The sequence below is a fragment of the Symphalangus syndactylus genome, chromosome 12 (genome assembly GCF_028878055.3).
Source record: "Symphalangus syndactylus isolate Jambi chromosome 12, NHGRI_mSymSyn1-v2.1_pri, whole genome shotgun sequence".
Lineage (NCBI taxonomy): Eukaryota > Metazoa > Chordata > Mammalia > Primates > Hylobatidae > Symphalangus > Symphalangus syndactylus.
Genome location: NC_072441.2, coordinates 129,685,291 through 129,703,278, shown reverse-complemented (window position 1 = coordinate 129,703,278; position 17,988 = coordinate 129,685,291). Strand labels below are relative to the sequence as shown.

General features: G+C 33.1%; 1 protein-coding gene across 8 annotated transcripts in view; it reads right to left on the bottom strand.

Annotated features, from left to right (window-relative positions):
- Window positions 1-17,988, bottom strand: part of SPATA6 (spermatogenesis associated 6) — a 124,716-nt gene that overhangs the window by 21,247 nt on the left and 85,481 nt on the right. For 2 of the 8 annotated variants that reach the window (XM_055254986.2, XM_055254988.2), the window contains 2 exons: window positions 17,268-17,452; window positions 13,180-13,279 (listed from right to left, as the gene is read on the bottom strand). In XM_055254986.2, the coding sequence (XP_055110961.1) occupies window positions 13,180-13,279; window positions 17,268-17,452 (285 nt within the window). Of the gene's footprint in view, window positions 1-13,179; window positions 13,280-17,267; window positions 17,456-17,988 lie in introns of all 8 variants that reach the window. The other 6 variants (XM_063627509.1, XM_055254989.2, XM_055254990.2 and 3 more) reach the window with 3 other exon arrangements.

Here is a 17,988-nt window from a genome sequence, read left to right as displayed (position 1 = left end):
AGAACTAGAAATACCATTTGACCCAGCCATCCCATTACTGGGTATATACCCAAAGGACTATAAATCATGCTGCTATAAAGACACATGCACACGTATGTTTATTGCGGCACTATTCACAATAGCAAAGACTTGGAACCAACCCAAATGTCCAACAACGATAGACTGGATTAAGAAAATGTGGCACGTATACACCATGGAATACTATTCAGCCATAAAAAACGATGAGTTCATGTCCTTTGTAGGGACATGGATGAAACTGGAAACCATCATTCTCATTAAACTATCGCAAGGACAAAAAACCAAACACCGCATGTTCTCACTCATAGGTGGGAATTGAACAATAAGAACTCATGGACACAGGAAGGGGAACATCACACTCCAGGGACTGTTGTGGGGTTAGGGGAGGTGGGAGGGACAGCATTAGGAGATATACCTAATGCTAAATGATGAGTTAATGGGTGCAGGAAATCAACATGGCACATGGATACATATGTAACAAACCTGCACATTGTGAACATGTACTCTAAAACCTAACGAATAATAATAAAAATGAAAAAAAAAAGCAACTCAAGAAGAAGAAGAATTAAAGACTTAAATATAAAACCCAAAAATATAAAATCCTTGGAATATAACCTAGGCAATACCATTCACTGCATAGGCACGGGCAAAGATTTTCATGATGAAGACACCAAATGCGATTGCAACATAAGCAAAAATTGACAAATTGCTCACTTATAAAAATTTCTATTTTACGATCACAGACATGTTATTTTTAAAAAATAGCTAATATTTATTAAACACTCCTCATATGACAGTATCATTCTAAGCATATTACATATACTAAAACCATAACACTCTAAAGAAACCTATGAGGAAACTGTAGTAAGAAACTTGTACAAAAATTGATTCCACAGCCTAAATGCCTATCAATGATAGGCTGGATAAATAAAAAAAAGTGGTACATATACACCATGGAATAATACTATGCAGCCATAAAAAAGAAGGAGATCATGTCCTTTGCAGGGACATGGGTGGAGCTGGAGGCCATTATCCTTGGCTAATGCAGGAACATAAAAATAAAATACCACATGTTCTCACTTATTAAGTGGGAGCTAAATGATGAGAACACATGGGCACATGGAGGGGAACAACACACACTGGGGACTGTTGGAGGGAGGCAGGTGGGAAGAGGGAGAGGATCAGGAAGAATAACTAATGGGTACTAGGCTTAATACCTGGGTGATGGAATGATCTGTGCAGCAGATCACCATGGCACACGTTTACCTATGTAACAAACCATCCTGCAAATGTACCCCTGAATTTAAAGGTGGCAATAATATATATATATATATATTATTTTATATATATATATATATACTCATATATACTCATATATAATTGATTCCAGAGCCTTTATAAAATAGCATTTACTACGGTACCTAGTATATAGTCACAATTCAATAAATTTTAGCTAAATTTATTAATCAACTTCAAAATATTAAAACCTAAACCATAACAAACTCTGGCAAATCACATACCCTTCCCGAGGTATTCTTCCATTATATTGTTTTGGCAAATCTCATCTCAAATTCTTATGCTTCCCCCAAGCTGAGCACTTAATGTTATCAAATTAATTTTCTTAAAACAGTAATGAAACATTTTAACATCTCAGAGGCTCTCCATGTTGTCAAGGAAAGCCTCTGCTATATGTGCTTTGTTTGGCACACAAAGTGTTTTATATTTTTAATTTGAATTAGTTGACAACAAATTATCTAAAAATCAGTAAAACCTACCAACACTGTGCCTCAAAGTCTACATAGAAAACAATTAGAGCTGAGCGGTGGCCCTGCCCTCCAGAGAAGTTATATTGTACTATACCATTTAAATAAGGAACTTGAGGGATCCTAGAACCAATCCCCCGTGGATACCAAGAGACAACTGTATACATTCTCTACTAGCCACAGTATTCAATATCTACCTAAACCTTGAATGCATCTGAAGTCAGGACTTTTCGATTTCAGGATAAAGTCTAAACTTCTCACCCTGGTTCTCCATGACTGGCTCAATGAAAACACTGTGTGGATGTTCTCCACAATGTACGCAATGAGTTTTATTTAAAGAAACATGCATTTCTAGACAGGAAGGCTGATAGGATTAAGTCACACACACTCAATTCTGCTTAAGGTACCAGAGCCTGGGGTTTAAAAGTGATCTGGTTTTACATGATTTACACTTTCTTGAATAAATGTATAAACCAATATGTTGAGTGTTTGCTCCTTTGTCTTTGGGTTTTATTTTCAACAGAATCTTTCTTCCCCGATCACTGACTTCCATTAGTTTAAGATAGGTTCTCTTCATTTTCTAATAGTTATCAAACTTCTGACATATTATGTTTTACTTTCCTCTCTGCAAGTAAAATATTTAATGATTCATAAAATACTTTTTCAATGTTCTTCAAGTGGTTGATATTTAAATAAATTCTTTGTGAAGTAAAAAAAGAAAAAAATCACCTGTTTATACTTACATGGTATATCTTTATCTGTATTTGTCAAGTGGGGCCAACATGGACTTTGTTCTAACCTGTCACCAGGACATGTATTTCAGTATATAGCTCACAATCTCTGGTATATTAGGTTTATTTATTTCTATCTATTTCTGAACATCTATGTTTCCATTGATCTCGTTTATATATGCTTACATGTTTATATTTGGCATGTTATTGGTCTTATGTGTATCAAGTTGCACTTCGTGTGTTTATCTCTGTAAAGCTCTGTTAAGATCAAAGAGTACTAACGTGGATTCGAATCCTAGATACAATCATCTAAAGTAGCTGTGTGACTTTATACAGGTCATTTAACTTTTCTGGGCCTCAGTTTCCTTATCTTTAAAATAGTATTTACTTCTTAATAGTGCTTACTTTATAACATAAAGTAAGGGATAAAATGGAGTAATACATGCACAGTGAGTTGCTGATAGCAACATTTAATAAACAATTATTCCTATGTAATCAACTGCAGTTTTTCTCTGGAAAAACAATGACAATTCCTGCTTATGCTTTTTATTATTAATTATATACTGTGCCACATTTTTACTGTCGTATATTCATTTACTTGTTTGTTAAATAATCATTGGGTTATGTTAATTCCTTATACTGGACCCACCTTGGGGGTTGAGAGTAGGAGAAGGGAGGGGGCAGAAAAAAATAACTACTGGGTACTAGGTTTAGTACCTAGGTCACAAAATAATCTATATAACAAACCCCCTTGATAGGAGTTTACCTGTATAACAAACCTGCATATGGATCCCCAAACTTCCTCCCCCCAAAAAAGCTCGAAAAAAAAAAAAAGAAATCCTTATGGGCAGAAAATCTGATTTCATGAAAATATCCTGAGTGCTTTGCACAGTGCCAGGTACATAGCATGCAGATACTGGGTGAAAATTCTCAATAAATGCTATACGAATGAATATAGTCAGAAAGACATGACTAATTTTAAGGGTTTGTGCTCAGGTTGCTTTTAACATAAAACATTTTAAAATATTGACATTAGTGTCCAGTGTAAGTCAACATGAACAAGTTTACTATCTTCCATTCAAGAAAGTCAAGCCAGGGGAAACATAAAACTTAAAGTAATTAAAGAAGTGGTGTTTCTGAATAGGAAGTAGTTTGCTTACATATGTAAATTTTTTTCTTGTATTAAAAGCATTAGAAAGCTGCTTAAACAACATTATTAGTGGTGCCAAGATCCCTGAGAGGAGATAACTTCAGAGAGGTGAGTTAATGGTTGGCATCTGAGTGGTTTTTTTTTTTTTTTTTTTTTCCTGAAGGCATTTCTGGATTCTGAGTACAGAACAAAATGTCAAGAATCCATGCTTCTTTTAACCACAGCTCCACTGCTGCAGGACAGAGAATCCAGCAGGTTTTTGGCAGTCTCACTATGCTAAAAGGACAAAATTAATGACTCTAGAGACCAAAATTCATTGAGACACAATGGGTGCAAAACTGAGCTGAATGTTCCCTCAAGACACTTGCAGAATGTCTGAAACTATGCAGTGAGGGGACAAAAAGCTAAGCAGAAAGTCTCTGAAAGGCAGAAGGGAGTTTTATCTGTTTTCCTGGAGAAGGTAAGAATTATACACAGTAAGTTTGAGAGGGAAGGGACCTAGGATCACACCAACTAAGTTAAAGCTACAAAGGACTGAAATTAAGAATTCAATAACTTTGTAACTGTTTTACTTTGGAATATTTACCTTGCAGAAAAGTTACAAAGACAGTATAGAGAGTACCTATACACAGAAACTTCACCCTTCACTGAGGTTTTCTTAATGTTAACACATAACCATGGTGCATCTGACAAAACTAAGAGATTAACATTGGTACAGTACCACTCTATAAAGTGACAACTTAATTTGGATTTCACCGGTCTTTCCAATAATGTACTTGTTCTGTTCCAGGATCCAATAGAGAATATCCTGTTACATTTAGTCATCATTTCTCCTTAGTTTCCTCCAATCTAATCTGTGACAAGTTTCATAGTCCTTCCTTGTTACTCATGACTGACAATGTAGAAGAGTACTGATCAGGTATTTTGAAGAAAGTCCTTCAATTTGATTTTGTCTGAAGTTTTCTCATATTTAGACTGCAGTTATGGCTTTGGCAAGAACAATATCACAGAGAAACACCCTTCACATCACATGATATCAAAGGATACATGATATCAACCTGAGTAATCACTGATGATGTTAACTTTATCACTTCTTTAAGGTGGTGTCTGCCAAATTTTAAAACCGTCTTTGCAAAATTTTAACAGTGTGAGAAAACTAATATTATTCACTCCATTTTGCTTCTAACCTCACAAGCTAACTGCCTTTGTTCATCCCTACATATAGGCCAAGCTCATCATGGGAGGAATTTAGTTGAAAATTTAAATTTAAAGTAAGGATGATAATAGTCTCTTCCTGAAACTAACCCACATCCTTGTTAGGGGACCAAAATCGCCCTTTGTAAAGTAAAGGCCAAAAAGTTATAATTAATAGTAGGGGTCTGAACTTTGCTAAAAAATAAGAATAGTTAAACAATAACCCATAACTGCTTGCTTAGCTTGCTTTTCTGTAGTGCTTACTGTCCCAGAGTCACGTAACTGGAGGTTTTAAGATTTATAACTTTTCCAACTGCTCCTGTAGATAACATCACTATTGTGAAACCTAAAGAACTTTGAAGTATTTTTCAGATTTAGCATTTTGGCAGACCAAGAGATGCCACCTGGACTTGTGATCCACACCGAGGAACTGACTCAATTAGTCCTGCAACCCCTCCCTGGAACTAACTCAGCTGCAGGAAGGTAGTCTCAACACTCCTGTGACTTCATCCCTAGCTAATCAATTGCCTCAGTTCTCCAGCCCCCTGACCACCAAAGCATCCTTAAAAACCCTAGCCTCTGAATTCTCAGAGAGGCAGATGTGGGAAATACCTCCCATCTCCTCACTTGACTGGCCCTGTTATTATTAAATACTTTCTCTACTGCAACTCCTGCTTTTCTCAGTGTACTAGCTTTTCTGGGCAGTGGGCAAGAACAACCTACTGGGTGATTACAATTTCTCCACCCAAGTTACTGTTTGTCCTTTCCATGCACTACTCATTAGAAGCAAGTCACTAAGTCCAGTGTCACTCCAGTACTCACTCAAGGGGATAGAAAGCAAGCTCTACTTCCTGTAGGGGGTACAATATTCATAATCATTTATTTAGAATTCTGTAATGGAGATTTGTCCATTCTCACTATTATTCATTGTTTCATTTACATCAGTATGGACTCTTGGATATTTATTTTATTCTTTGAATTATAATCCAATTCTATGGTTTTGTATAGTATTATTCCAATACTGATGACCAGAGGCTCATTTAGATTGGCTTCTGTGTCCTGTTGGCATGCCCCCTCTCTCTCTCCATCACTTTTTTCGAGCAATTCTTCACTTTCTGCACTACAAGATGCTCCATGTTAATCTTGTATTTTCCCTACCCCAGCCCCAGAATTAGCCATTGTTACAAGAGCACTAGCAACTTTCATTGGAAAAAGGTTTTTTAGAAACCAAGATCTGGGATCTGGGTGTGCTCATTGCTATTGTCACTGCTTCTGCCCTTTTGAAGGGCACAGCTAGGAAATATGTATGTATTCTAACTCAGGTATATATTCATATCTTTTTTTTATTTCTGAATCAATCTATTTGTATATATTTTAAAATAAACATGAAAGAAAACATCTCAAACTCTAACCCAACATCACAGGGTTCATTCTAGCCTTCATCCTCCTGGCTTCTTTGTACATTCTTTATCTGACAATGAGAAATCTAATGTCTTTATCTACAGTTTATTTACTTATTGGTTCAACTCTAATACATGTGTAAAATATTTTCAGTATTGCTAATCCATATCCCTGTATGAAACACATTTATCTACTAGAGCAGGGGTTATCAAACTGCTGGCACTTTGACTATTTTAGCATGATATAAGAGCTAAGAATTGTATTTACATTTGTAAATGACTATAAAAATAGAATATTTTATGAAAATTCAGGTGAAAATTACATGAAATTTACATTTTAGTGCACAATGATAAAGTTCTTTTGGTACACAGAAATGCTCATTTGTTTACATATTGCATATGATTGCTTTCTTGCTACAACCACACAGCTGAGTAGTTGTCACAGGGATGCTATGACCTAAAAAGTAAAAAGTATTTAACATCTTACAGTCTACAGAAAAAGTTTGCTGACCACTGAACTAGAATATAGTGACTATGTAGTTCTTTTTGTCTTAGCCTTACCATATGCATTTAAAACATCATATTCCAAAGTTATTTAGGTCAGTTAATTTAAACATGTCTTACATTTTAATATTGTTATATTCATCAATTATGATAGTCATTACATCCTTGGATGACACAACATCATGCTTTTTTCTAATTTTCATATAGTAAAGTTAACTCTGATGTACATATCTATGAGTTTTGACAAATGCATAAAGTTATGTATTGGTCACTCCGATACCAATCAGAACAGTTCCTGAAACCTAAAAATTTCCCTGTCAGGCTGGTCTCTTTTGTAGTCAACATATTCTGTCCCTCTCCTTACAAATTTTGTTACTTCAATAATGTCATACAAATAAAATCATACATGTAGCTTTGGGGATCTGGCTTCCTTCACTTAACAAGCTGTATTTAAGATTCATCATGTTGTGTGAACTAATAGGTCATTCTTTTTTATTGTTGAGTAGTATCCCATTGAAGACAAACATGCCATAGTTTGTTCACCATTCACCAATAAAGGGCATCTCTGCTGCCTCCAGTTTTTGGCAACCATAAAGTTTCTATAAATATTTGTGTACAAATTTTTGTGTGAACATAAATTTTCAATGCATTTGGATGAAGACCTAAGAGTAGGATTGCCAGGTCATATGGTAAGTATATGTTTAATTTTATTTAAAACTGTCTTATATAGTGGCTATACCATTGGTATTCCCACCAGCATTATATGGGAGTTCCTGTTGTTCCACATCCTTGTCAGCATAATTTTGTTGTTGTTGTTTTTGGGTGTATGGTGGTATCTCATTATGGTTTTAATTTGCATTTCCATTATGACTTGAGCATGTTTTAATGTGTTCTTTTGGTGAAATGCCTGTTCAGATCTTTTGCCCATTATTTAATTTGGTTATTTATTTTCTTTTTGTTAAGTTTGGATAGTTGTTTTGTGCTTTTTTTTTTTTCCTAACTCTAGATGCAAGTCCTAACTCATATATGTGATTTTAAAATATTGTCATCCAACTGTGGCCTGTCTTCTTTTTTCTCTTAATAGTGACTTCACAGAGCAAATTAAATCCAATTTATCAATTTTTTTTAACTTTATGGATGTTGTGCTTGCTATCATATAAAAACTCATTGCCGAAATTAAACTACACAGATTTTCTACTACATTTTCCTCTAGAAGTTTTACAGTTTTACATTGAAGATCTATGATCTATTTTGAATTACATGCCAAAGGGCTTTAAAAAAAAATCCAGAACCATTTATTTAAAAGATAACAAAAACAAAGTCAACATTTAATTGGCTTTACACTTTTATCAAAATCAGTTGACAGTATTTATTGTCGGTCTATTTCTGGAATCTTTATTCTATTCCTTTGATATATGTGTCCATAATTTACTCAATATAACACAATCTTCATTACTGTGCTTTATTGTAAAAATCTTAAAATTAGGCAGAGAGTCCTCCAGCTTCGTTCATTTTCAGATCGTTTTGATTTTTCAAGTTTCTTTGCCTTTCATACACATTGTTGAATAAGCTTGTCAATATCTACTAAAAACATGTGCTGGAATTTTGATTAAGATTGCATAAAATCTAGACATCAAATTGAGATTCAAATATTGAATCCTCCCGTCCATGAACATGATGTGTCAACTCTACTTATTTCTCTCTTCCTTGATTTCTTTCAATAGTGTTTTCTAGTTCTCAGCATACAGATCCTACACATATTATTAGAATTTTAGCTAAGCACTTAAATTACTGGTGCTATTGTAAATGGCATAGATCTTCTAAATTAAAATTTCAATTGCTCATTGCTGGTATATAGAAAAAAATTGACTTTCCTTCTTTCTGTGACCATGCTTAACTCACTATTTCTATGAGCTTTTCTATAGATCCTTTAGAGTTTTCTACATAAATAATCGTATCTTCTGCAAATATAGTTATATTTCTTCCTAACCTTTATGACTTTTATTTTACTTGCCTTATTACATTGCCTAAGATTTTCAGTATGATGCTAAAGAAAACAATGCTTTGTTTCTGAACTTTGAGAAAAAGCAATCAGTCTTTCACCAGTGCGTATGTTAGCTATAGGTTTTCAACAGATGCTCAAAGAAGTTCACTTCCACTCCCACTTTACTAAGAGTTTTTATCATGAATGGAGTTTAATTTTATTGAATGCTTTTTTGTGTCTGCTGAAACTACATATAAGAAATATGCTTTTTCTTAATCATTTACTAGGATAAATTTATACTGCATTTCTGCAATAAGTCCACTTAATTCTGATGTATTTTCATTTTTATATACAGATGGATTTAATTGGCTACTATGTTGTCGGGAATTTTTGTATATACATTCATGAGGGCCACTGGTCTGCATTTTTCTTTTCTTGTAATGTTGTTGTCTGGTTATAGCATTACAGTAAATATTGACTTCATAAAATGACGGGGAAGTTTTCCTTCTTCTATTTTCAGGGATGTGCAAGACTGGTATTGTGTTCTCCTTAAATTTTGTTTGGATTCCCCACAGAAACCATCTGGGCCTATGGCTCTCTCTTTGAAAAAGTTCTTAACTACAAATTCAATTTCTTTAATAGATATACAACCACTAATATTATTTCATCCTCAGTTAGTTATTGTATTAGTCCATTTTCATGCTGCTGATAAAGACATACCCAAGAATGGGCAATTTACAAAAGAAAGAGGTATAATTGGACTTACAGTTCCATGTGGCGGGGGAAGCCTCACAATCATGGTTAAAGGCAATAGGGAGCAAGTCACATCTTACATGGATGGCAGCAAGCAAAGAGAGATCTTGTGCAGAGGAACTCCTCTTTTAAAAACCATCAGACCTCATGAGACTTATTCACTATCATGAGAACAGCCACAGGAAAGACTTGCTCCCATGATTCAATTACCTCCCACAGGGTCCCTCCCACAACACATGGGAATTCAAGATGAGACTTGAGTGGGCACACAGCCAAACCATATCAGTTATAGTAGTTTGTATTTTTCCAGGATTTGGCCCATTTCATCGATCAAAGTTTCAACAGCAAAACCTCATGAAAAGCTTTCATCAAAACTTCAAAATCAAAATTTCATCAAAGTTTTAACATCGATGTAAATACAGCAGAATATAGGATTAGCAAAGCACAGTTTAAAAGCAAATATCCAAACTGGAGAGAAAAAATAATGAAAAATATGAATATAGGCATAAGATACATATCAGACACATTTTAAAGATTTTTATATAAGTGTAATTTGAAGTTCCAGAAAAACAGCAAAGAGATATTGGGGAAGAAGCAATGTTTAAAGAAAGAATGGCTAAGAGTTTTACATAACAGATGAAAGACATGAGTTCTGCATACTGAATGGATATTAATTCAGTAAAACCACATTTAGATAGATCATAGGAAAACTACTAAACACAATGTCAAATAGCAAATCTTACACGCAGCAGAAGGGGGAAAGCCATATTATTGCAAACAAATAATAGCTGATTTTTCAACAGATACAGAAGCAGCCAGAAGACAATGGATTAGCTTCTTTTAAATGCCAAAAAAAAAAAATGACTTTTAACCTAGAATTCTACATCCAGCAAAACTATTGTTCATAAATACAACCAAGATGTTTTGAAGAAAACTCATAATTCTCATCCAGGAGTGTGACATAAAAAGAAGCATTAAAGAGAGTTCCTCATATTAGAAGGAAAACGATTCTAGAACCCAAATGGAAACAGTGAATTGAAAGAAAGAATGAATAATAATATGTGATTAAAATAAGTGTTACTAGATGAACAAAAATAATTTCTTGTGTTTTATACATGTAGAATTAAGATGCATGATAATAGCTAAGCAAAAAGTAAGCAGATTAAAAGCAGCTAAATGTTTTCATGTTCCAATATTATTCAAAAAATCATAAAAAATGTCATGTATGTATGTTGAAATAAGGCAAACAATAACAAAATAGTTAAAAAAGAACCACGAGTTAATACAAAGGAAAATAAATTGTTAAAAATTTTGATTAACCCAAAGAAAAGACAAAACAACCTACATAAAAATACTAGATTTTCATTCTTGAAAAAAAAAAAAAAACACGTGTTACTTGCAAGATACATCCTTTACATATAATGACATAAACCAAAGAATTGAAAAATATATACCATGCATATACTAGACAAAAAAAGCTGCTATAGCTATACTAATATCAAATAAAATATACTATGAAACAAGGAATATTACTAGAGATAAAGAGGGACATTTCATAAAGTTCCACAATCCATCCAATGACATCGCTCCAAAATATATAAAACAAAATTAAGAGAACCAGAAAGTAAAATAGACAAATCTATAATCATGAGACTTGAACCTTTCTTGAAATGTGACCCCTAGCTACCACTATGTGGAAAAAAATAATTCCAAATGGTTCATATATTTAAATGTTAAAGAAAAAGGCCTTTAGAAGACATAGAAGTCTTAAAGTAGATAAAAACTATAAAAATGCTAATCAAAAAGGAAAAATGATAAATTGTATTCATTAGAATTAATAACTACTTTTAATCAAAAGATACTATTAAGAGTGAAAAGATAAGGCACAGAGTGGAAAAAAAAATTGCAAAACATGTATCTAAGGACTCATATGAAGAATCTACAAAGAAATCTTAACCTAAAAATGAAAGATAGACAATCCAGTAGAAAAATGAACAAATGATGTGAACACAAAAGAGGATATCTAAATGGCCAATAAGAATATTCACTCGTCATTGGATACAGCAAATTAAAACCATTATATGATAAATTACTTTTCACTTATCAAAATGTCAAATGAAAACACAGAGAAGCACAGACGCATATGCATGCACACACATACATACACACAATCAATCAAAGGAGTAGAGAGGATGTGAAACAAGTAGAACTCTCCCACATTGGTAGTGGGAGTGTAACTGTTAAAACCATGTGCAACATTCTTTGATAGCATCTACTAAAGCTGAGTGTGCATTCCCTCTGATTAATTCCACTGGTAGATACACACCCAAATAAAATGTATGCAATGTCACCCAAGGACACGTGCATACTGCTTACAGCAGCTCTGTAATAGCCCAAACCCAAAACAAACCAAATGCCCACCAGTGGAGGAATGAATAAGTAAATGGTAGCATTTTCATACAATAAAATGTATTGTATGAATACATTTTATTTATGGCAACAAGAATGAACTACTGCTACACTGCTAGGTAAAACAAGATGTCTAAATTGCAAAAATGCTTGAATTGAAAAACCAAAAAGAAACAGGAATAAAAAAGCAGACACTGTAGGACATCACTTATATAAAGCTCAAAACATGTAATATTATATCTTGCTGTTAGAAGATAAAAAACTTTGTTAGAAGTTTGATAATGTTTACACTTGTAATGGCAGTAGTTGGCAGGAAACAAGGGGGGCTTCTGCAGAACTGTTTCATTTCTTGATCTGGTAGGTAGTTTACATAAGACTGTTCATTTTATAATTTATCAAGCTGTTACTTATTATTTGTGCATTTTCTATGTGTTCTTTTCTATACTTTGAAAAGAAGTTTAATTTTAAAAACAGCATGCATATAGAAACTTAAAACTGTAAAAACTGATCCCAAGGTCATATAAACCCCTTATGCCCCGAAGACTAATCTTAGTGTCCAACACACATTGATGATAAATGATTGCTTTTTAAATTAATGAAACAAGGGATCAAACACATAAAAAAGTACTGTCATTATTTCCCAGCTGTCATTTATATGAATGCTCATCTGCTTTTTTCTAGGAAAATATCCCCATACAGATTTTTTCGAATGTTAAACCTGACAAACCTGACCTGCTCTTTTCCTCTTTTAATTCAATTAACATAAAAATTAACTGAGAACTTTCTTCAAAATACATACCTCTCCTACTCACTCATGCTACCATTTAGAATTAAATCTATTTGCAGCACATGAAATTGCTTTATATTGGGCCACAAAACAAGAATTCTCATATTTTGAAGGCTGTGAAATAATTATCATCAAGTCACTATGTTCTGAAACTTTATAAGATAATTATCACTAACATTGTTTATAGTTAAGATCGTCTATTTCAAACATTTTGCATAATGACTTAGGTCAAGCAGGAATTTAGATATGTTTCCTTGGGCAAAACCACTGACTTCCATCAAATGGAGCTTGCTTTCTTTCTTTTTTCTTTCCGATGACTAAATTTTTTTTATTTATTTTTATTTTATTATTATTATTATACTTTAAGTTTTAGGGTACACGTGCACAATGTGCAGGTTTGTTACATATGTTGTAAGCTTTAGGCATCTTTGGTGGTTTTCTTGACCTATTATAAATAGTCTTCAAAAGAAAATTTTGGAAACTAACATATAAATGTCTTTGATGAGCCTGATGTGATTTCAAGACATTTTTTACCCGGTCATGGATCTCATCGCGGTTTGAAGGTGAACAGCAATCAGAATGAAACCTGTAGGCAAAAAATAAGTTTTATTTTTATTAATAAAATCAGGTACTGATTCTAAGCTATACTATCAAGCTTTCACAGTATGTTCAACAAATAGTCTTAATAAAGTTTGGCATACATTTGGGAGAACATACCTATATATCTGACCATTTTAATGATTTCCACACATAGTTATTTGGAGCTTTAATTAAAGATACAGATTTTCATATGAAAACAATAATTCTATGTACAATGCCTTTACATATAGTTCCTATTCTCTAGTAATCATACCCTCAAACTGTGTGAAAAAATTCCTTTCTGCAGAGAAAAAAATACCTAATTTTATGAAACAAAATGTGTATAATAGACAAAAATATTTACAATTTAATCATGCTCATTTTTTCAGAATACAGAGCAACATAGAAGTTAAATGGTTTCTTTTCAACACAGATGATATCGTCTCTCTAGTCTCAGCTATGAATAAATGCATCTAAAAAATTGAAAAATGTGACTTTATTATTAGAGTCTGGGGGTTGAAATTAAAGATATGAAAGAAGAAACAAAGCATCTTTCTCTTTTGTATGCCCTTTTCAAATTCAAAACTGACACTAGTATGGATAAATGACTTTATTTCATATAATGAAAATTTCTAATTATAATGCATATATATAAAGTGTTATTAATAATTCCCTTATAATGAAATAGGTAAAATGTTGCTATGTTGCTTAAATCTTTGCCTTGTTTTCTTCCCAGTTTGTCCTTTTTTTTTTTTTTGAGACGGAGTCTCGCTCTGTCACCCATGCTGGAGTGCAATGGCGCGATCTTTGTTAACTGCAACCTCCACCTCCCAGGTTCAAGCAATTCTCCTGCCTCAGCCTCCTGAGTAGCTGGGATTTCCCGCCACTACACCTGGCTAATTTTTGTATTTTTAGTAGAGAGGTTTCATCATGTTGGTCAGGCTGATCCCAAACTCCTGACCTCGTGATCCTCCCACCTTGGCCTCCCAAAGTGCTGGGATTACAGGCATGAGCCCAGTTTGTTCTTAAAAGCTACAAAATCATATGTTTATACAAAGTATAAACTACTAAACAGGATGTATTATACAATCTACTTTAAAGAATGCAGTAAGTAATGAATAATCAATTATCTAAATTTTAATATCCTGTATATATAAAAGCAAGTTCTACTGCACCTATGAAAAATACATTAGCAGGCTTTGTTATTTGCAATATATATAGCACATCTTGGAAATCTGAGATCCAAATATGCAGCTCTGAGGATCCACTGGATCTCTTCAATGATACTATTAGAGGATCCACTAGTCTGTGCTGTGGGATAAGGAATGCTTGCTTGCCAATCTAATTTCATTTATAAAAGTCAAAACTTTAAGCATGATTCAAAAGAATATCAGCTCCTTTTTCAGTAGATTTGCTAGTATTTCTTGGTCTAATTTTAGTAATAACTCAAAACCTCACACAAATTTTAAATTATAATATTAATATTTACACATCGAGAAGGGAACAACTTCTGAAATACAACACTTATAACCAAAATTGAAACCATTTTATGTTGTGCTAACTTTACTGGAGGAATTTCTTAAATGGGCACAAAGCAAAAACCACCTTCACTATAAATAAAGCAAGTCATTTGATTAAAGCCATTGGGAAAGTTTCTAAAAATCTGTTTATATACATGATTAAGGAGTCAGCATTTTACTGCAATCTTACAGAAAACTTAATTTCAATAAATATTTACACAGATAAATTCCTGTAACTGTATGTTCTGTCATACATCATCCACGCAAAACTTCCAATTTTGCCTGGAACATATAATCCACATTTACATCAGTTTAAATTGTTTATTGATTTCAATAGATTGTATAAACACCCTACAAGTATACTGCTTAGTGACCTATAAAAAGCCATTTCAGAGAATGTCTTATATTTAAAGATGCGGTACTGAGTGTTGAAAAGAATAAAATGTTTTTGTTCCCAGTAGTATGTCTTAGACATTTTATCTTCCTTTAGAGACTAATCTAGATATTTAGAAAATACACTCAAATCAAAGGTGTTCTGCTTTAGTGAAAGTAAAAAAAGCTTATCTATCATGCCTGCCCCAGAGAGTATATCAACAAAATGTTAATTTGTATAGGTAAATTCAAAACTAAATTGCCATTGTATTCTTTTATTTTAAAATTACCTAACCTTCCTCAAGTTATAGTTAAAATAGGTAATGTTTAACATTAGAATCACTCATTTTCTTCTAGCAAAGAACTTACTACATTTATCATCCTGAGTGAAAATAATGTGTAAATGCCACCGCTATCTACTCTAAGCCCTTCCCCACACTGAAATATGAATAAAGGGACAGCTAACTTTAGCTGTCATCAATGAAGAATTTTTGAATATAGCCTCAATGACAAATTGATCAATCCAGAAAAGACTGAGGTCAAAAGCTGGAACAAAATTGCATTCAAAGATAAAGTAACACAGAACTAAAATTAATACTGTACTAGAGTGGTAGGTTTACAATTGGAGAGTTCTGCAAAACACGTGAAAAGGTAGAAAAATAAAAGTATTTATAAAAGTAAATAAAAACAAATTTATTTATAAAAGTAAATAATATTTATTTATAAAAGTATTTATAAAAGTTTATTATAAAAGTAAACAAAAACATATCCAAGGAAATACAGATTTAAAAAATTCTGGAAAACTTACAGAGATGACAAAGGACCTAATCAACAAAATCAAAAGAGATGAATTCTAAAAGTCAGTAAAAAGGAAAGGAGCACCAATTGTATGTCTAAACAGCTGGGCAGATGAGGAAATCCAGGAAAGTCCCCTGATACTGAGATGCAAGTCATCAACTTCAGCAGAAAAACCTCTCTTCCAGTTTTTCTCCTGAATTTTTGACGTCGTTGTTGTTGTTTGTGTGTGTGTGCACCTATGTTAATGATTCCATGATCCCCCACTACCCTGCAACAGGCATGATTCTAATGGACTAGAAGCAACCTTAATCAAAATTCCCTATCTCAGGATTGGGGTCTACAACTTGCCTCCATATATCCATTATGAATACTTTCAAAGCTAATAAGTAAACAGACAAACCTATATGTTTAAAATAGATTTGTTTTAATACAGCATCCAAACTAACACACTGTTGTTCAACTCATCAGCTTTGAGTTAAACTTTCGATATATTCTCTACAGTTAATTAAATCTTTGTTAATTATGTCTGATGGCCCCGGTACACACTATAGGAATTTGGCGTGCTTACTTTAGCTTTCTGACACGAGCTGTAAAGATACATCGATTTCCATGTTGTTCAGTGTCCAGTGTTTCTCTTACATATAGAAAAAAACTTATATAATTTTTTAACCAGGATTGATTTACTTTCAACTTATTACAGAAACATGGTTTTCTATATTACTATTTGTGACAGAGGCAAGGAATTTCCAATTTCAATTTTAAAATATATGAAAAGGAACTATTTATTTCACATCCAAATTATAACAGGATCAGACTCTGGTTGCCATAGCATTTTTAAAGGGAGAGCTGGAATCTTTACATGATTAAGATGCTCTTAGGGAGCTGGGGGAAGGTTGTTTGAGAAAACTAGATACCATCTACCAACAATATATAGATAGCCATTACGAATAAATAAAAAATATAATCTGGGTTGTGTTTACACTTAAGGCAAGCCTATAATATTAAATTCCTCTGAATCTACTAAAAACAATCACATATATTACTTTTCACTTTTAAGAACTATAATCTGTAATTAAGGTTAATGTGACCCATATCTGCTTAATAAACTCACATCTAGAGAACTGTGCTAGGAAGAAATATCTAACATTATCTAATATGTAATATATTCTAAACAAAAACAATTTGAGCCTTTTAAAATCAAATTACACTTTTATAAATATTCATTTCACATGCATAATTGCTGCTTCCCCTTCTAATACTTATTATTCAAAGATCAGTACAGAAATGAAGACCGCACATAATTACCTTTCCCTGAGAGAAGCTCTATTTAACACAGGGCTTGGAGAATGCTTTGGTATTGTTGAGGGTGCTGAATGGACCAGTAAGGTCCTCGCTGAATGCTGGGGCTTACTACGCGACCTTGGGCTCAAATACTCTTCACATTTTTCTAAAGAGTCGTCGAAGTCTCTCCCATGGGGTGTCCTGATAACCTGCTTTAAAAATTATATATATATAGATATACACATACAGATACATATGTATGTAACATAATACATAGTAATATAGTATGCACAGTAGTAATATGCGTGTGCACACACACACTCATTTTATAAAAGTAATAAAACAAATATATGCCACAGCTATAAAGATAAAATTCAGAATATAGTAATTAGTCACTGTAATATTAAATATATCAAGATTGTTCATTATACATAAAATTTATAAGATAGTTCAAAAGGCTTTTGAGTAGTGGTGGGGTTCACGTAGGGATGTGTGTATCTAAAACAAAGAATACATCCACATAAACCAAGTGGTAGCCTGGTTTAGCTATCAGATCAAACAGAACTAGATTCAAATTCAGGTCTAATACTCATTCACTACTTCATTTGTTCTGGGAATGGACACATGAACAAATCAGGAAAGACAAATGAATAAATTCCTGCTCCTGTGGAACATATATTCTGGTAAAATGTATATTCTAATCAGAAGAGATAAATGTAAAACACAAAAACACACCAAGATAAAG